Source organism: Balaenoptera ricei, chromosome 15 (genome assembly GCF_028023285.1).
Source record: "Balaenoptera ricei isolate mBalRic1 chromosome 15, mBalRic1.hap2, whole genome shotgun sequence".
NCBI lineage: Eukaryota > Metazoa > Chordata > Mammalia > Artiodactyla > Balaenopteridae > Balaenoptera > Balaenoptera ricei.
Window position 1 is genome coordinate 11,520,582 of NC_082653.1, and position 21,460 is coordinate 11,542,041.

General features: G+C 41.1%; 1 protein-coding gene across 3 annotated transcripts in view; it reads left to right on the forward strand.

The window, feature by feature from the left end:
• The window catches only part of UBE2V1 (ubiquitin conjugating enzyme E2 V1), a 30,530-nt gene extending 9,476 nt beyond the window's left edge, over nt 1-21,054 (forward strand). For 2 of the 3 annotated variants that reach the window (XM_059895789.1, XM_059895791.1), the window contains exons 2-4: nt 8,205-8,353; nt 18,114-18,239; nt 19,513-21,054. In XM_059895789.1, the coding sequence (XP_059751772.1) occupies nt 8,205-8,353; nt 18,114-18,239; nt 19,513-19,659 (422 nt within the window). In that variant the 3' untranslated portion in view covers nt 19,660-21,054. The remainder of the gene's footprint in view (nt 1-8,204; nt 8,354-18,113; nt 18,240-19,512) is intronic. The other variant, XM_059895790.1, reaches the window with a different exon arrangement.
• The last annotated feature ends 406 nt before the right edge of the window (nt 21,055-21,460 follow it).

The following is a 21,460-nucleotide window of genomic DNA, read 5'->3' on the forward strand; positions in this document are numbered from 1 at the left end:
GAGAGTTACAGGAGGGAGTTATGGGTGCTGCTGGGAGCTCCAGGAACTTGAGGTTGGGACTGAGAATTGACCACAGGATTTGGCTAGAGGGTGCTGCTTGGTGCCCCTGACAAGAGCAGTTTGGGAGAGTGACTAGCTAGAAAAGCCTGATTGGAGTAGGTGCAAGTAGAGTGAAGAATTGCAAACAAGGGGTCTAGACAGCCCTTTTGAGATTTTTTGCTAAAAATGAACAAAGAAATGAGATGGTAGCTAGAAGGGGATATGGGATCAAGTGAGGGTTTTTGTTTTTTATACTACGATGGATAGTACAGTGCCGATGAAGGGATTCAATCTCTGTCCCAGGTATTACACAAAGTGCTTTTATAGGTTTTACCTCATTGGTTCTTCCTCACCACTTGTAGAGGCAAGGAGTGTCGGGATCCCTGTCACGCTGAGGGTCATGGGTAACTTGGCGTAGTCACCCAGCTAGATTGCTGGAAAGTTGCAGAGCGTGGATTTGAGCCTAGGTTCCTGGTCTTAACCCTCTGCTGAGAGATTATAGAATTTTCTCTAAATTATACTCTGATTCTCATTTGTGGGAGGTAACTTCGCCATTACTCTGACCAGCCTTTTTAAAATAGAGTGGTCGGGACTTCCCTGGCGGTCCAGTGGTTGAGACTTCGCCTTCCAGTGCAGGGAGAGCTAAGATCCCACATGCCTCGCGGCAAAAAAACCAAAACATAAAACAGAAGCAGTATAGTAACAAATTCAATAAAGACTTTTAAAATGGTCCACATCAAAAAAAAAAAATCTTAAAAAAAAAAAATAATAGAGTGGTCAACCAGCTATCCTTACGTTTGTGATTCTACTTCCGTGGCATCTAAAGATTGTTTATGTGAGTATACACATACGGGGAAGCATGGGTTGACTTTGTGTTTATCTTTTATAAAATGGAGTGTGCATACCTTTTTATCCTTTGCTCAATTTTTTAATTTTTCAACGAGTATTTATCTAAAGACTACCATGTAAAGGCCAGTTGTTTTAATTTTTTTTTATAAAAATGGGAACCATCACCCCAGTCATACAAATTAATATGTGCTGCCTTAAATCTCTTTTAACATCCCACCTACCTCAGCTTATAAGAAGTTCGATAACTTGTGCCGTTGTCACAAGTATTTGCTCTAAGCAAATGCTTCTGGCTTTGTATCCTGAGATGTTGGTAGTAACACATCCCTAACCTGGCCTCTAATCCTTCAGCCCATCCTGAACATTACCTGGGAGATTTGCCTTATCTCTTGCCCTGCTCAGAGCCTTTTGCAGCTCCCCACTAATTACCCTCAGGATAAAGTCCTCTTAGTAACATGGCCCCACCTCTTTAGCTTTCATAAAATTCAGAGGGGTATATGACCCCTCAAAGATTAAGAAACGTCCTGTGATTATATTTCTCTCATACGTTCTAATACTGTTTTGTTTTATTGAACTTTGTATGTGTATCTTGTTTCCATAGTGAGACTTTATACTCTGATTGGGAAGCTCCTGTTTTTATTTCTTTCATATCCCCAATAAGGTCTAGCATGGTGTTGGATAAGTGTTTGATAATTATTGTACTGAAAGAAAGTGTGTGTACATATATATTACTAACAAATTTATGGGTAGGGAAATTTTGACAAACAGGTAACAAGCGTAGCTAACATTTTAAAAAATTGCAGTCCTGAAATGTGTGGATTTTGGTTGTAAAGGTGAAATGAGCTCAGTTTTACACACATTAAACATGGTGAACCCTAGATGGTTCCTTACTAGATAGAGTTCAGTATACCAGCTAACCAGATGGTTCCTTACTAGATAGAGTTCAGTATACCAGCTAACCAGGTGCTAATCAGCCACTTCTATTTAAATATCAAAAAAAGCTAAATGAATCACTGCATAATTTGTAAATTTTTGCAGTTCCTGATTTCTGCTAGCTGTAGTTATTCCCCAGACTTCGCTTTTAATCAATTTCTGAGTGAAAATAAAAGTTTATGGCTTAGGAAAAATGAATTAAAAAGTAACAGTCCTCTTTAAAAGCTATCCAGGGACTTCCCTGGTGGCGCAGTGGTTAAGAATCTGCCTGCCAGTGCAGGGGACACGGGTTCGATCCCTGGTCCAGGAAGATCCCACATGCCATGGAGCAACTAAGCCCATGCGCCACAACTACTGAACCTGTGTGCCGCAACTACTGAAGCCTGTGTGCCTAGAGCCCATGCTCCGCAACAAGAGAAGCCACCGCAATGAGAAACCCGTGCACCGCAACAAAGAGTACCCCCGCTCGCCACAACTAGAGAAAGCCGGCATGCAGCAACAAAGACCCAATGCAGCCAAAAATAATAATAAATAAACAAACAAACAAATAAATAAATAATTTTTTAAAATAAAATGAAAAAAATAAGAGCTATCCACTTCGTGGACTTAAATTCTTCGACATTTTGCTAAATAAAGGTTAACTGAGTACTTAACTGCCCAATGCCAGATTACAACGTTTATCAACCTTTCCTTACTCTTACCCTCAGAGGGTTTAAAATATCCTCTGAGCTAAACCTAGGATATTAGGGCTCAAAGGGATTTTTGAGAACAATTAGGTGACCTCGGATGTTGCAAAGTGGTGTCCCATAAGCAGAATCTGACCCACAGACATTTGGCCAGAGCAGAGGAGTGACTGTCCCCTTTAGACAGGACGTGTATTCTCCAGCTCACCTCAGTTCTTAACACTTCCTGTTGTTTTGAGCCAGACATTAAAGAAATCTGCAAAGCCATACCAGTCTCCTCACTAGTTTAATTTTGTTCTTTGAAAAATATAGTTATATATTATTTATCTTAACACATAATGGTTGGTTGTAGTTAGTTGTAAATGAATTAAATATTTTTATAATTTCTCAGTTTTAATTTTCTAATTTGGCCAATATCAATAGTTATAACCCACATAAACAAAGGCTCTTTGAAGTCTTCAATAATTTTTAAGAGTGTAAAAGGGTCTTGAGACCAAAAAAGCTGAGAACTGCTATTCAAATGGAATAAATGCTTATCATAATTAATCAATATATAGTACAATTATTCTGGTATTCATATGTATATCCCAACTCCTGCTTGGAATATTTCTAGACTGCCTAATAGATGCTGGCCAATCCAGAGTATTTCATTTATTAAGCTGTTTTGATGCCTGTTTTATAATTGAATCAAATTGAATCATCCTGTAATGTCAGTACCGAAGTAACAACAAAAAGCTGACTTTGTCCTCTGTGGTGCTCATTTACTGTTCCAAATACTAACCTAAAATAAGTTTAAGTGACTCATTTTTTGTTGTTGTTCAGTTGTGTATATGAGCTTTGCATGCTTTGTTTTTAAGTAATTAAATGTCTAATCCAATGGAAATACCTGTTGGAAGTGCAAGATTCATTACTAATATAATATTTTCCCCTACTTCAGAAGTAAAAAAATCAAGCATCAGAAAGATATAACTTGAATTCACTACCTGATTTGAAACTAATAGCAATGAGCTTGTGATATTTGGATTAAGATTTCCTAATCAGGGGGACTTCCCTGGCGGTGCAGCAGTTAAGACTCTGTGCTTCCAGTGCAGGGGGCGCGGGTTCGTTGCCTAGTCGGGAAACTATGATCCCACATGCCGCGAAGCGTGGCCAAAAAATTAAAAAAAAAAAAAAAAGATTTCCTAATCAGACCTGGTTGTTAGATGAAGAGGAAACATTTCCACCTATAAGGATGTTCTTTGCTAAAGTTTAAAAGAGGAACAGTTACACCTGAAATAATCCAACCTGATTTAAAGATCTGTCACAAAAAATAGCACATTTGGGGGAATTCCCTGGCGGTTCAGTGGTTAGGACTTGGCGCTTTCACTGCTGGGACCCCGGGTTCAATCCCTGGTTGGGGAACTAAGATCCTGCAAACCGAGGAGCAGCAAAAAAAGACAAAAAAAGAAAAGAAAAAAAAGCACATTTTTTATCTTGCCGAAGAGAGCAACTTGAAATAGAGGTCACATGTATAACTTCATTCAAGAGTGAAGGGCTTAGCCATGGGAGCTATTGTATTTTGCTGTTGATCATTTGACTTGAACAAGTTTTGGTAACACTAAAGAACACAGACTACTTAAAGTTAGTCACTTAGGGAATACTATGAAGTGAGATTCCCACTCTCAGAGAATCCTTGATCCTTATTTCAATCAGTTGTCATATAACTGAAGCCCTAGAGAAGGTGAGGAAGCATGACTGATGTAACTTATCTGGGGAAGAGTGTTCCAGGCAAAGCGAATAGCAAGTGCAGTTTGGTTGACATGGTTCCTAAGTGTTTTGTTGATCAAATGACACAATCGTGGTGTTATTTTTGTTTTTTTTTTTAACATCTTTATTGGAGTATAATTGCTTTACAATGGTGTGTTAGTTTCTGCTTTATAATAAAGTGAATCAGTTATACATATATATATAGCCCCATATCTCTTCCCTCTTGGGTCTCCCTCCCTCCCACCCTCCCTATCCCACCCCTCTAGGTGGTCACAAAGCACCGAGCTGATCTCCCTGTGCTATGCGGCTGCTTCCCACTAGCTATCTATTTTACGTTTGGTAGTGTATATATGTCCATGCCACTCTCTCACTTCGTCCCAGCTTACCCTTCCCCCTCCCCGTATCCTCAAGTCCATTCTCTAGTAGGTCTGCGTCTTTATTCCCGTCTTGCCCCTAGGTTCTTCATGACCTTTTTTTTTTTCTTAGATTCCATATATATGTGTTGGCATACGGTATTTGTTTTTCTCTTTCTGACTTGCTTCACTCTGTATGACAGACTCTAACAACCCAATCCAAAAACGGGCAGAAGACCGAAATAGAAATTTCTCCAAAGAAGATATACAGATTGCCAACAAACACATGAAAGAATGCTCAGCATCATTAATCATTAGAGAAATGCAAATCAAAACTACAATGAGGTATCATCTCACACTGGTCAGAATGGCCATCATCAAAAAATCTACAAACAATAAATGCTGGAGAGGGTGTGGAGATAAGGGAACCCTCTTGCACTGTTGGTGGGAATGTAAATTGATAACAGCCACTATGGAGAACAGTATGGAGGTTCCTTAAAAAACTAAAAATAGAACTACCATACGACCCAGCAATCCCACTACTGGGCATATACCCTGAGAAAACTATAATTCAAAAAGAGTCATGTACCACAGTGTTCATTGCAGCTCTATTTACAATAGCCAGGACATGGAAGCAACCTAAGTGTCCATCAACAGATGAATGGATAAAGAAGATGTGGTACATATATACAATGGAATATTACTCAGCCATAAAAAGAAATGAAATTGAGTTATTTGTAGTGAGGTATGGATGGACCTAGAGTCTGTCATACAGAGGGAAGTAAGTCACAATCGTGGTTTTTAAAAAAATTAGAAAATATGGAAAGGGGGGGTTGGAACCACCCATAATCCTTGCACCTAGAGATAACTGCTGTCACCATCTATCCAGGTTTCTTAAGATGTTACTTAGCATCTATATTAGTTTACTAGGGCTGCCATAACAGAATACCACAGGTTGGGTAGCTTAAACAATGGAAATTCAGAATTCTGGAGGCTAGAAGTCCAAGATCAAGGTAGCAGCAGGTTTGATTTCTTTTGGCTTGCAGGTGGTTGCCTTCTCACTGGGTCCTCACATGGTCTTTACTCCATACAAATGTGCATACCTGTTGTGTCCTTGTGCATCTAAGTTTCCTCTTCTAGTAAGGACACCGGTCAAATTGGATTAGGGCCCACCCTAATGGCCTCATTTTAACTTAATCACCTCTTTAAAGGCTCTGTTTCCAAATATAGTCACATTCTGAGATGCTGGCACTTAGGTCTTCAACATATGAACTTGAGGAGACACAGTTCAGCCCATTACACCATCTGTGAACAAGTACCTCAGATATTTATCAGTCTTCCTGTCAGTACAATTCTGTGCTATTTGGATATTCATTTTTACTAGTGCAGGCTTATAAAGTAACCAATAGTAACAGCAGTAGTAATGCACAGTGATTTTTTTTCTCCTAAGCCAAATTAGTTAGGATTATTAAAGATTTAACTCTTTCTAAACAGAAGGCATTGAATTGTCTGGTTTTTTGCTTATAATGTCACAAACAGCCTTCAGTTTCGCGTTTGCTGGAGGAGACTTAATCCAGTATAAATGAATAATCCAGTTGGCTCTTCTGTGGATAAAAAATGCCAGTGTTTTCCAAACGGACCATTCAAGAATGCTTTCAGATTTTTCCTGTTTCCTTTCAAGTACCATCTGTGCTATTTAATATTTTTCTTCAGTCGGCTGACTCTTTTGCTTATGTTTATTTTAAAAGGGAAATTTTAACATAATCATAAAGGGGAAATTAGTTTAACATTACTTGCCCTAAATAAGTTATTCTTAAAAATAAATACATGACTGTAAAATGAAGTGTTCACTCATGTACCACCTGAAAAAAAGCCTGGGAGCCATAGTTGACTTCTCTTTCTCTCACACTTCATAGGCAATCTGACAGGAAATCTTACCAGCTCAGACCTCTGAAATATCTAAAACTGTGCTACTTCTCACCACCTTCACTGCTATCACCCTGTTCCTTCACTGTTAACACCTATGATCTTTTGCTGGGATTATTACAATAGCCTTCTAGCTGTTTCTGCCCTAGCTCCCTTCACTGTACTCTTCATAGAGCAGCCAGAGGGATCCTGTTAAAAACAAGTCAAAATCCTGTCATTCCTCTATTCAAAACTCCAGTGGCTTTTTAACAGTTGGAGTCCCTAATTTCCTACTGTTCTTCCATCTCACTAACTTGGTTTTAGCTCATTTGGCATCTTTGCTGTTCTTTGACACTCTGGGCAAGGTCGTACTTCAGGGCCTTTGCACCTGCTGTTTCCTCTGACTGGAAGACTCTCCCCTCAGCTGCCGATAAGTCATGTTCCCTATTTAAAATCGTAACTCCCCCCACCAGTACTCTCTGCTCCAGAACACCACCATCTGTCATACTACATAACTTGCATAATTTGTATCTGTTTCCTTCTAGAATGTAAGCTCCATGAGGGCAGGCATTTTTGTTTTGTTCACAGCTTATTTCCCGGTGCCTAGAAAAGTGCCTGATTTCCTCAGGTATTTATTCCAGTTGAATTAATAGTAACATGTGTTCCACGCTTTGGGAAATACTGAGATATACAGAGAACACCTCCCACAGTCTTGAGTCCCTCCAGTGGGTCTTTCTTCATAATCATATGTTAAGTGCTGCTTGGCTCTGAGAGTCTGGCCAGTTGGAGGCTCAGTAAAGAAAGCTTGTAACTTGCCTGGATCCTGAGTTTTTTCCTGAGGAATAGTCTAAATGCCAGGGGAAGAGGTGAGTGGGGGGAGAGGTAGGCAGGACTGGTTGGGAGAATAACATCCCCATCTGGGCCCCAGTACCTAGACTTTGTTCTGGAAGACACCCAGAAGCGGTGCAAGCCTCAGCCTGAACTTAGGTACAGTGGCATGAACCTGTGAGATGCGTTTGTGTGCTTGCTTCCATGAGCTACTTGCCAGGCTTTGGGATTTTTGGAAACAGGTAAAGCAGAGAACTGGCTACCCTCTTAGCTTTTTCACAAGAGAGAAACTAAACTATGACTTAAATATTTGCAGTTTTTCATCCTTGCCGCCTTCTGTTGACTCTGAGTTGACCAAGAGGACACTGTTGTTACACGATAGGGCCAGGGCGTCTGTTCCTCCTAAGGTAGTTTGAGAGTCGTTCCAACAAATGAGCACGCCCTTGGACTCAGAAATGTAGAATAAGAACAAAACAAAAGAAATAGCCTCTTTTCTTCCAAGGCACTTCTGTTAGCACTTTAGTTTTCATCTCAAACTAGTGGGCCCAAATTAATCAACATTTCGGCTTGTAAACCCTTTATGAAGTTCGTCAAAGCTCCAGGGATGGGGGTGGGGTGTCTTTCTAGGTTCGGTCATCTAGCCCTGGTGTAGTCGTCACTTCACCTGTAACAAACCACGTGCCCCTTCCTTCTGGTTGTGCTGGTCAATACAGATAGCTTCGTAAGCAGCAAGCTTGAGGTACGACAACTTACAGCAGTTTTTAGCACATAAGCATCTTTATTCTGACCTAGTGATGATGAGCAGCTAGCTCTAGGCTTACAAGTTCCCCTGGAGTTGCTAGTATCTTGAATTTCTTTCCATTTATTTTAGGAGTAAAAGTCCCTCGCAATTTCCGACTGTTGGAAGAACTCGAAGAAGGCCAGAAAGGAGTAGGAGATGGCACAGTTAGCTGGGGTCTAGAAGATGACGAAGACATGACACTTACAAGATGGACAGGGATGATAATTGGGCCTCCAAGAGTAAGCGTCGAGCTACCGCTATAAATGTCAATGTCGTAAATTCACTGTGCCTCCTTTTAAAAAATATTAGCCTTATCACGGAAAAAGCTCACCAATGGTATATTTTCTGAAATGTGGCTATTCTTTTTTGACCAGTTTCAGTTTATATATTTGAACCTCTTCTGATGCTGTTTAATCCCTCTAAATGGTAAGCAAAAACCTGTTTAGACTCATAGTGTGAATTCACATGACAATGTAGACAGTGAAGTTTGAGGTAATTGTACCCTCATGTAGTTTAGAACAAACTCCTGGGCTTATCAAATAACAAGGCTCCAGGTACAGCCAGCATTCCTGAAGACAGTGTCCAACTGAACTTTGGAAAACCTTCCAAAGGTTGTGGTTTTTGTTCATTGTTTCCCAGTCCTGCCATGCGTCTGTATCCTAATTCATTGGGCCATTCAACAAAGGGTTATTGCCTGCCTGGTCTGCTCTGGTCTGTTCCAGGTTCTGTTGGGCCCAAAGACCTTTGCAAAGAAGACAAAGACAATGGGGATGGGGAACAGGACCTCTCTTTTAGAGCGCTGTGATTTTCGAGCGTTCCCAGTCTCATAATGCCAGCTAACCTTTTTTTGTGGCACATAGTAAACCCCCCAGAAATGCCCTTTAATTCTCACAAGAGCCTGTTGTAAGGTGCTCCTGTTGGGTAGTTGCATTCCATCTTACAGATGAGGAAGCCGACTTGGAAAAGTCAGGGTACTCGCACAAAGTCACATAGCTGATAATTCCCAAACCTGGTCTCACTCCAGAGCCTGTACTCCTAACCACTGTGCTATATTGTCTCCTTCCTATTTATATTTTGAGTTTTCATCTGTTCCCATTATAGAATTATCTAGTGTTAAGTAGTAATTTGATGTAGGAGTGAAGAAATAGATTCCAATAATGTGACACTTGTTTCAGACAAGCGGTAGGAGATTCTGCCTGAGTGTAGCAGGCCCTTTCCTGTGTCTGCTTGTGCTTAAGGGTGATGATGTTCGGTCATTCTTTTCACCTCGTGCAAGGCTCTGCACCAGCTCGCTGGGAGATAGAAAGACACATGGGACGTGGCCCTGTCTGAAAAAAGGAAGAGTGTGGTGCTCGCTCAGTGTTAGGACTCTTAGACTGTCATAAACACTCATGGTGAATGACTGGCTTTGATATTTAATGTTACTTTTTGAATCATTTTTGTGACCCTGTAGTTTTGTTTGGGGGGTTTTAAAAAAAATATTCAATCTGTTTTTACTAGTTTCTTGATCTTTTTTTAATCTATGAAAATCGGAGTTTTCTGAATCTATTAAATACTGGGGAAAACCTTGATCTAGAAGGCTTGTTTCTTCATAAAGATCATTTCTTGCTGTCTCTGAAAGTCCACTGTGTAGTGGTGGCTTCCTTCACTGCATTCTTATCTTCCTAAGAATGGTTTAGGTTTTTTGAAGATGAGAACTATTCTTCCCTTCTCTTTACTCTCCAGAGCACCTAGAAATGACTCAGAATGGGGTAGATGTTCAACAGATTTGTTAACAGACTGATCTTTAGGTTCTAACAAACTAAGAATGAACCAGCGTACAACATTGTGAATACGCTAAATACCACTGAATTATATACTTAAACAAACAAATGAACAAATAAAATGAACACTAAGTTCTGTTGAAAATATGCTGTTCCACCTAAAACATCTTAGATTACCCTGAGTTTCAGTTTACCTCTTTCCAGAGGGGGCTAACTTTTAATGAGTAGCTACAGTATGTAAGATACTTTCCATATATCCTTTACATCCTTCTTTTTTTTTTAATTGAGACATAATTCACAAACCATAGAATTCACTTACCATAGAATATACTTTTAAAGTGTACAGTTCAGTGGTTTTTATTATATTCAGAATTGTGCAACTGTCACTAATTTCAGAGCATTTTCATTACCCAAGAAAGAAACCCCATACCCTTTGGCAGTCACTCCCATTCTGCCCTCTACCCGCTCACTCCTCACCCTTGACAATCACTGCTTACTTTCTGTATCTATGCATTTGCCTGTTCTGGACATTTCATGTAATTGGAATCAGTATGTGGTCTTTTGTGACTGGCTTTTACTTAGCATAATGTTTTCAACGTTTGTTCATGTTATAGCACTTACCAGTAGTTCATTCCTTTTTATGGCTGAATAATATTCTTTTGTATGGATATACCGTATTTTGTTTATCCATTAATTAATTGATGGACATTTGGATTTTTTCCACTTTTTGCATATTATGAATAATACTGCTATGAACATTTGTGTACAGGTTTTTATGTGGACAGATGTTTTCAGTTCTCTTAAGTATATACATAGGAGTGGAATTGTTGGATCATATGATAACTCTGTTTAACATTTTAAACAACTGGCAAACTGTTTTCCAAAGTGGCTGCACCACTTTACATTCCCACCAGCAATGCATGAGTGTATCAGTTTCTCTGCTCCCTCACCGATACTTGTTATTGTCTGTCTTTTTACCCTTATAGTTTCTATTGCCCTGGCTCCCCAAGGTTAAGAGCAAAGTCATAAAAGGAACTACCTGCTTCTAGGTGCTTCCTGTGACCAATCTATTTTATGATTAACATACAGAGTATATGCTGTGCATCTGGAATATCAAGCTAATTATTAAAGCATCTAAATAGAGCTCTGAATAACTCATTTCCCTATTGTATTTTTGTTATTGTATTACTCAAAATCCTCCACCAGTGTTTAAAAGGCGTATACCATATGATCCAGCAATTCTGCTAGGAATTTACTCAGCTTTTCTTGAATGTATTGCCCAAAAGCCTGTATGTACAAAATTATTTCATGCAGTGTTTTCAATAGTAGCAAAATATTGGAAAGCACCTCAGTATCTTTCAATGGACCATATTATATACTGTTTAGCTTTTCAAAAGAATGAGACAGATTTATACGTGCTGAAATGGAGTGATCTCCATGATATTTAAGTGAAAAAAGGTACAAAGCAGTATACAGACTGTGCTGTCACTTGGGGTGGGGGTGGGTGAGGGAAGAGGAAGAGGCCAGACATATACTTGTGCTTCTGTGTGCTTAGAATACTTTTGGAAAACATAAAAGAAGCTGATGACAGTAGTTGCCTTCAAAAGGGATTGCTGACTGGGGCCAGGGTGGAAAGGAGGCTTATTTTTCACTGTATTTTTGTACTCTTTATGCTTTAATCATATGTGTGTGTTAGCTATTTGAAAATATATGTGTATATATATATATATATATTAAAAAATCTTTTTTTTTTTTTTTTTTTGAAAGCAAGTCCTCCAAACCTAAAAGGAAAGCTTCCCATCCAAGTGCCCCTTGCAAAATTCTGGCAAACATGTGACTGTCCACAGCATTAGACGTGGAGTATTTCTACTCTGACCGTGCGGTGGTAACACTAGCCAGGTTATAGAGCAAAGTTTCTCAGCCTTGGCACTGTTGACGTATTGGGCTGGGTCATTATTAGTTTTGGAGCTGTCCTTTGCATTAGAGGATGTTTAGCAGCATCCCTGGTGTCTCCTCACTAGATGCCAGAAGCACCTCCCCAACCCTGTTGTGACAGTCATAAATGTCTCCAGGTGTCGCCTGATTCCCACCGCTTTGGGAGTGGGACAGGGACAGAAATTAACCCTGGTTGAGAAGCACTGTTAATACCTCTGGGGTTCTCCAAGATAGTGTTTTTATGTGTGGGTTAGAGTGTAGGTGTGTATTTATACACATACTTATCTAAAAGTATTGTGTGCATGCTTAAGAACAAACAGAATTACAGGAGTGTGTGAAGTAAAAGGAAAGTGATCCTTTCCCCATTTCATTATACTCCCCACAGAATAAAAACTGATCATTTGGTGCGTGGTGTGTTTCTACTGGCATTTGCTGTGGGTACACAAGCAAATGCATATCCTTTTTAATAAAAATGAGACCTTGCTATGCTTAATGTTTTGCAGCTTTATTTTTTTTTCCCCCTTAGCAGATGGTGGACATCTTTCCATATCAGTGCATGTTGATCCGTCTCTTTTTTGAAAGCTTTAAGTTACATGTCTGATAAATGAATATATTCTGGTAAAGTTTTTCCAACAATACAGAGTAAGCAGTTCACTTTGTTCCCTTTAATTCTTTATGTCAGTCAGGAAGAGAAACCATACTGGGTATTTCAACAGAGAGAATTTAATATAGGAAGTTGATCAAATAGGTGTTGGACTGAAAAAAGCCAAAAAAGCACACTGGGGGAACACAAAGATAACACAAAGCAATCACCACCGCCTGGGTCTGGGAGGATGGGTCAGGGGAGGCTGGGGCCATCGAAACCTAACACTTGGAGGACAGATACCCTCTGCTGTTAGTTCCTGTGGGGCCCAGCAGAGTTGGCTGGAGGAGCACTGAAAGGCCAGAAGCTGGAGACCAGAGACAGCTCTTGCTGCCAGGATTAGGGCCTCGTGCCAGACTGACATTGGTGGGAACAGAGAGCAAATGGGAAGAAGCGAATGCCTCCTTTCGCCTTTTTATTTTCTATTAAGATTGTGTGGTCAACTCAGCAGTTTAGTCTTTAGGCTGTAGAATATTCAGGTAGCACTATGATTGAATTAGAGAAATGAATAATTAATATTGCCTTCAGAGGGACCTATGGCTCACTCAGAAGGATACCCTGACTGATGGGAAGAGAGTTTTTGTACAGAGGAAAATTGTGTCTTGTCACTGTTTAGAGGGGTGTGCGCAGGTGCTGGTTAGTAAGCTCCAAGCCCACCCTTCCCTGCTCTGCTTTGGATCCTGGGGCTGGCACTCTGCAAACTACATTTTTCCTTTGTCAGCTGGCTTCCTGTTAGGCTCCGCCAATCAGGACACAGGAGAGAGTCTGTAAGGCGGAGAAAAGAGACTTGTTCCTTCCTGTTTGCCTCTTGTTCTGTCTGTGCTACTCTGGTAATTGCCCTTCATCCTGGCATCAGCAGTGGGTTCCAGCCTCCAGCTTTCAGGGGCACCCCCAGCATCAGCCTCGCAGCACCCCCTCCTCAGAGATCTGGGTTCAGCTCTGGAGCCCTCTTCCTCTGAGCCTCTAGATCTGATCAACTCCAGCTTTGTTCCTGTGTCGCCCCCAGCCTTAAGGGGGAACAAAGGGAATAATAAGAGGTGACACCTGCTCCCTGCATTTATTACCTCTGTGTTAGTTCAGGTTCCTCTTTTAAAGCTTTTTTCAGTCCAGTGATACCTGTTTAACCGATTCCCTATATTAAATACTCTGTTAAAATCCTAGTGTGGTGTCGTTTTTTCCCAGCTTTTCCCGAACTTTCAAATCCCCACTTTCCTCCCCAGATTAACTGTGAACGGTAGTTCGATGCATCTCCTCTCACTCCTCTTCCTGTACATTTACTGCCTGTCCATGTCCTAAGTTGTTGAGATCTCCTCAGGCTCTACCTGGTCTCCCTTTTTTAGAGGGCCCATCCTTTATTCTAACATAGCATATGCCCACATTGTACATTAAACATACTTTTTATATAACTGTATCAGATTTGAACTGAGTAGTGGTTGACTAGTTCACCTAGTGTCATCTTTCTTTTATATATTAATTTAGATTTTGTGCTTTGCTTTGCATATTTTTGCAGCCAATACCTTTTTCCTTTTCTCATATCTCATATATCTTAGAAATACATTTTAAGAGAATGAAATTTTGCCATTTGAAACTACATGGATGGACCTGGAGGGGGTTATGCTTAGTGAAATAAGTTAGAGAAAGACAAATACTGTATGTTAACACTTGTATGTGGAATCTAAAAAATAAACAAATGAATATAACAAAACCGAAACAGACTCACAGATACAGAGAACAAACTAGTGGTTACCAGTAGGGAGAGAGAAGGGAGGATGGGCAAAATAAGGGTAGGGGATTAAGAGATACAAACTACTGTGTATAAAATAAAGCTACAAGGATGTATTGTATAGCACAGGGAATGTAGCCAATATTTTATAATAACTTTAAATGGAGTATAATCTATAAAAATATTGAATCACTATGTTGTACACCTGAGACTAGTATTGTCAGTCAACTGTACTGCAATATAAATAGATAAATAAGTAAACATTCATTGTATTTTATAATACTTCCAGATTTACAGAAAAGTTGCAAAGGTGGTGTAGAAAGAAAGTTCTGGTATACACCGCCCTACCCCAGTTTCCCTTATTGTTAACATCTTACATTAGTACAGTACATTTGTTACAACCAGTGAACCAATATTGATACATTATTAACTGAAGTCCATAATTTATTCAGGTGTCCTTAGCTTTTACCTTATGTCTATTTTCTGTTCTAGAATCCTATCCAATATACCACATTATGTTTTGTTGTCATGTCCTAGGCTCCTTGTGCCTGTAACAGTTTCAGGTTTTTCTTGGTTTTGTTGTCCTTGACGGTCTGGAGGAGTACTGGTCATATATTTTGTAGAGTGTCTCCCTGTTTGAATTGGTCTCATGTTTTCCTCATGATCAGGCTAGGATTATCTCACATATATATTTTAGGCCCAAGAAAAGTTTGTGATCTCTAGGCTCTGAGCATGTAGTGATCAATGGATGAAACAGCCTATGTACACATAAATATATCCAGAGTTGGAGGGAGGTGTCTGTCTGCTTCTGTAGGTTATACATAATCTGCAGCTTGCTGGCTATACCAAGAGCTATGTCTTGGCAGCCTTTGCAGGGGTGCGTGCATGCGTGAGTGTGTGTATGTGTGTGTGTGTGTGTGTCTGGGGCTCAGCCTTTGAAAAGGCTACAGAGTATCCAATTATAGGAATATGCCTTATTTGTTTAGTCAGTCCCTTGCAGGTGGACATTTAGATTGTCTGCAGTATCAAAAATAACTAAACAGTGCTTTACCTTTTTGTACGAGTCTGTCTGTAGGAAATTCCTAGAAATGGTCTTGCTGGTCTGAGCACGCCTGTTTCAACATGTTGATAGGCACTGCCAAATTGCCCCATGAAGCTCAAGCCATGACAACAAAGTTGTTCCATGATCAAATAATGAATCTTAAAGAGAGCAGTGTTCCTCACAGAGACGGAATGTTCTAGCAATTCTCCTTCAGGCACATTTCCTTTCTTCAATGAAACCTTTTTAGCAGGTCCCTGGAGCCCTCGTAAACAAAAGAAAAGAAAACCAGAACCTCATTTTCTATAACAGTTTTGCTTTGGGCTTTTTAGTGACCCTTCAGTGTCTCTGCTCACTTGACTTGAGGCACTTTTCACTGTGTTCCAATGAAAATGCCAGTTGAATATAAGTGGTCAGAAATTCAATATTTCTCTTGTTCTAAGTTAGTCATAGCATGGATGTTTTTAAATTAGACTTTCATAGTGTCAAAAGTAACAAGATTTAATCTATGTAATAATCAGAGTCCTATTACTAAACTGCCTACCTTCTTAACCATTTTGATGCTGTTGTTAATAGAGTGATCAGTGACCTCTTATCAACACTGATAAGCCACAAACCATGCTGGCAGGTGAATAAATTGGTGCATCAGAGCCTCCAAAATGTAGTGTCAAAGATTTTAACAGACTTTGTGATTTTGGTAATTACTGTGAGCCCCCAGGGACTTTTTTATGTAAGAAATTGTCTTTGAATTGTGTGACAAAACCAGTGAGCAGGAATGCAGGACACACCCAGAGATGAATTTGGGATCCATGCAGTCAACAGATATTTATTGAGTGTGAGACTGTGTTAGGCGCTGAGGCTGGACCTTTTACCATATTTTCCATAAATCTGTACAGAGACCGTGCCACTCTTCGCTTCCTGCTTGTTATGTTTACTGAGTGAGTTTTTCTTTCTCTGAGGAAACTCCTTAATTGCAACAAGGTGTTCGTTTTATAAAAGCTTAAATAGCAACATTCATTCATTCAACAAACAGTTGAATACCAGTTCAGTTGAGGTCCCTGCCCTCCTTGTTATGAGTTTAGTGAGGGGCGTCAAACACAAGACTGGGAGTCAGTCTTCAGACAAGGGGTGAGGAGGACTCCGAGAGGAGTGAGCTGCAGTGTGCAGTGGAGCAGCTGGTATCAGGGCCCCAAGGAGAGAGAACTTGGGGCTGGATGAGGAGGGAGAAGAATAAACGGAGAGAAAGGCAGGGGTGCACAGGGTCCGATCCAGAAAGTGGGGCTTCCTTTCTTAGGTCACCAGGAAGCCATTGGAGGGGTTAAGCCACAGGAACGGTTTCCGGTTTTGAAAGGTCAGTCAGGCTGCTGTGTGGGGAGCACATGCTAGGGGAGCGAGAGAGAAGGCAGAGACTTGGGGTGATTCAGATGAGGTGCGGTGGTGGAGGAAAGTGGGTGGGTGTGGGATCTCTTTTGGAGGTAGAAGCTGAGACCTTTTGATGATTGGGAGGTAAGGGGTGAGAAAAAGGGGAATCATGGCTGGCTGCTAGGTTTTTGCTTTAACTGCTGGATGGTGCTGCTACTTATGAGGGAAGAAGAGAGGGGGGAGCATCTTGAGGGTGGGTGGAAATCCAGAATTGATTTTTGATTTTGTTATAGGTTGGGGTCCCTGTTAAGTGGATGTGAAAAGTTTCTATGCGTATATTAAGACTGCCTTCTGAATTTTAAAAGATTAATATATGTCCCAGTTTTTAAATTAGGGATGGGCCACTATTTAGACATAATGTTTTTAAGCATTTAAATCACATCTTCTTTAATTTATTCCCCCAAAAGACCGCTAGATGTCACTATTTACACAGGAGCCATTTCTCGTGCAGCATGCAGCGAGGAAGGGGCACTGGTGCCTGAGAGGGGAACCCAGAGGAGGGTGGTCCTTGCCCTCAACGGGGCCAGTCTGATGGGGAGCTGTCACCCCGTGGTGTGGTCTTCAGACACGCAAATGATGATAATGCAACTTCATATAAGACAGAAAACTTGTGAAGTAGCCTTCTGTTTCATATGATGTTTGAACTGGGTCTTGAAGGTTGTGAAGTAGTTCAGGTGGGGGCACGGCACTCTGGGCAGAAGGAACAGCCTGGGAAAGTCAGCACATTCTGCTGTTCACTGGGTGGAAGTTAAAGGGAAAAGTTCATTGGCTCAGGGGATCAGACCTTTCCAGTGTTTCTCAAGAGAGGCACAGTTGGCATTTGGAGAAGGACTGTTTTTTTCCAGTGCAGGTCTGGCATCCTTGGCTCCCCACCTCACGTACTAAACACCAGTAATCTCTCAGGTCATCATAAAAACAGCAGGGAGAGATGATGGCACCTACAGCTGAGATCCCTTTCACAGAGCACAACCCCGAAGTGGTGATGAAGTGGGAAGCGACTCGCCTGTCTCTATCCCACCCCCACCTTGTGCTTCGTTTTGAAGTTCTCTCAAGAGTTACCTGTTCTGTGCTTTGTACATGGTGGTATTTAATGCACTGGCTGATGATCCCTGCATGAGTAGACATCTGGTGTGACTTCCCAGAATGAAGAATGCCTCTTACACATCATTTCCCAGAGCGTAGAAAAATTAACATAAAAACAAGTCCATCTGATTGGGCTTAATAATACTAACATGAAACTTCAGTGATAACTAGCTTAAATTTTCTGCCTTCTTTATAGTCCCCCCCCAGGCCAGGATTCATATACACCAGTGTAAGGACTAATTACTGCTAACTTACCAAATAACCAGTAGACTTTGTGTAATGGAAGCAGATGCACCAGTTCTGCAGTCAGGAATAAATGAGGTTTCAGAAGTTCTACCTTTTTGAATTCTTTGTAATTGCCTGACATGGCTGTACCCTTTTTTTTTTCCAGACAATTTATGAAAACCGAATATACAGCCTTAAAATAGAATGTGGACCTAAATACCCAGAAGCACCCCCCTTTGTAAGATTTGTAACAAAAATTAATATGAATGGAGTTAATAGTTCTAATGGAGTGGTAAGTTGTTCTTCCTGCCCCTACTTGTTCTCTGGGGTTCTCTGAAAAATGTTTTGTACTTTAATATCAGGGGCACTTTGGGCCGGAGTCCACATGTTACTTGGTTATGTGATGATAAAATACATTGCAGTATGAACATGTGCAGATTTGGGGTGAGGGCCTGTTTCCCAATTGTGTTTAACACAACTTACACGGCATTTACTCTGGCCTGTATTACTCAGCACTATGCCGGTCACTTTGAGATAAGAGCTCATTCAGTCCTCCTGATATACACCCAAGAGGTAGAGAGGTGAGGAAACCGAGGTGAAAGATCTTGCCCAAGGTCACACTTTTACCTCATGGGCCTTATTTGGGGACGACATACTATTTTTTTCCTCTAATGGCCTTGCTTTTTTAACTTATTTTTACCACCATTTGCACTGCCATAAATGGAAACGAGTCTCATTTGTCATAAGAAGGCAATAACGGCAATGGTAAAAATTACAAAAACAAAGCAAAGTTGGTAAATTCTTCCTCCATATGTTGCTTGCCAAAGGTTTTTGAGCCTCTGAGGCCTGCTCTCTTGTTCAGAGGGGAGATCAGCAAGTATTAAAGGGTGCTGCACATTAGCATTGCATGAGCTAGTAAGCCTTCTGTTTTGAGGTATTCAGAAGACTTGAAAGAAAATTGAAAAGAGATGAGCCTTGTTACTGTGTTCAGTGTTTAGTGTTGTCTCTGAGTTCCACCTGAAGTCCTGAACCCAGGACTCAACTCACACTTCGGGAAATTTCTTGGGGAATGCTAACTAACTAGAGAGGGTATGACTCCGAGGAAGGCCCTTGTCATTAGAGCCTGGGTCCTCGCCACCCGCTGCTTGTGCTCTCGCTGCTGCGCTGTGCCTCTTCATCGCCCACCACCTGGGCGTACCGTTGAGAGAGGACAGGCCCTGAGCAGTGGCCGCAGCCAGCCCAGGAGCAGCTCAGGTCGTTGTTTCAGAGCCAGTTGGGTTGAGTCTCACCAAGTGTCAGTGCCATTTCTCTAAAGGTGGTTTTACTTATTCATAATTTCCTTCTCCCACACAGTGAGGGTTTGGGACACAAAAAGGGAAAAACAGACTAACTGGAGGGAGGGAATCCTGTGGGTGTTCTGCATGTCAGATGCCACTGTGTGATGAGCATGTTCAACTTGAAAAATGCACTGTACTCACGTTTCTACTGTAGCTTAGCTCCAGCATACAACTTTTCTTTTGTTTGAGAGCCTGACAGTAATTTGTTCTTTGTTTGCCTTTCTGTAGGTGGACCCAAGAGCCATATCAGTGCTAGCAAAATGGCAGAATTCATATAGCATCAAAGTTGTCCTGCAAGAGCTTCGGCGCCTAATGATGTCTAAAGAAAATATGAAACTCCCTCAGCCTCCTGAAGGACAGTGTTACAGCAATTAATCAAAAAGAAAAACCACAGGCCCTCCCCTACCCCCCATTCGATTTAAGCAGTCTTCATTTTCCACAGTAGTAAATTTTCTAGATACGTCTTGTAGACCTCAAAGTACTGGAAAGGAAGCTCCCATTCAAAGGCAGTTTATCTTAAGATACTGTAAATGATACTAATTTTTTGTCCATTTGAAATACATAAGTTGTGCTATAACAAATCATCCTGTCAAGTGTAACCACTGTCCACATAGTTGAACTTCTGGGATCAAGAAAGTATATTTAAATTGATTCCCATCATAACCGGTGGGGCACATCTAACTCAACTGTGAAAAGACACATCACGCAATCACCTTGCTGCTGATTACATGGCCTGGGGTCTCTGCCTTCTCCCCTTCCCCTCCCCCTGCCTCCCTCCCTCCCTGCAACAGCCCTCCAGCTTGGGGTGGCTTCTTAGAGTAGATGTGAGGGTTTCAGGTCACAGCCTGTGGGACTCCTGCTGGGTATGGGGGATGCTTCATCTGCACCCCTGGTTTCTTTCTTTAAGTCTTAAATGCTGCCCCCCTTCCAAGCCACCATCCTCTTCCCACTCTCCACTGCCACCCTTGGCCGAAGCATAGATTGTAACCCCCTCGGCTCCCCTCTGAAATTGGCCTTTGGTGAGGAATTCAGGGCTTTCCCCATATCTTCTCCCTCCACCTTAATCGAGGGGTGCTGCTTTGTCCTTCCTCCTCCTCAAGTCCCTTTTTGCACCATCACCACCCAACACTTTCCATGACACTTCCTTGCTTTGGCCAGAAGCCATCAGGTAAGGTTGGAAAGCGTCTCTGACCTCCCTCATTTAGTTTTGGAACCACACTTACTTACTCTCCACCAGCCTGAGAAATGAATATTGGGTTCTCAGCCCTGCCACCCTCTGCTGTCATCATCAGCTGATACGTTTTTTTATTAGCTCAGGTTTTGATAAGGTGAAAAGAACAGTCACCAGGGTCACAGACGTGCCAGCTCTCAAAGTCCTTGGTGGTTAAACTTGGAGAAAAGCCACAGAAGACACTTGTAAGCACACATGATCCCTCTGAATGAATTGTTTTCTTTTCCTGTAATTGCTTTTGCTTTTAAAAATTGAAGAAGTTTTAAACAGGGCTCTCATTTGGTCATCCTTGCAATCCATTTGGGTCTAGTTTGGAATCTGACAACTGGAACAAAAAGAACCGTGAACTCGGTGCACACTTTGGTTTCGGTGCTGCTGCTTCTCTCGGTCCTCAGCAGGGATAAGAAAGAACTCGGTGTGCACGGCAGATCCCCGGAATTCCTGGCCAATGGCTGCGTTTTTCCACTTTTCTGTTCAGGACCACTAAATGCTGAGATGTTGGACGCATACCGAAATAAAAGCAATTCATTGTGTTCTAAGGTTTTTTTTTTTTTTTTTTTAACTTAGTGTTTGTGTAAAGCCACCTTTTGAAGCAGCAACTATCAAGTCTGAAAAGCAATTGATGTTTCCATTCATCTTTTTCTGGGGAAAACCTTAGTTCTAAGGATTTAACATCCTGTAAGTAAAGTTTAACATAACAGTATTCCATAGGTAGACTTTTTATTGTCAGACCATTGCCTGATTTTAATATAATAAAAAGTGTGCATTAATATTTAAGAAGCTGTGCTCTTCTTCCTCTTGGCATATAATTTATTCAGTAATAGAATTTAATGTCTTTGGGATTCAATTTGACCTCCTAAAGCAGGGGTCGGCAAACATTTCCTATGGTGGGCCCAAGTCAGTAAATATTTAGGCTTTTTTTCTTTCTTTCTTTTGGCCATGCCG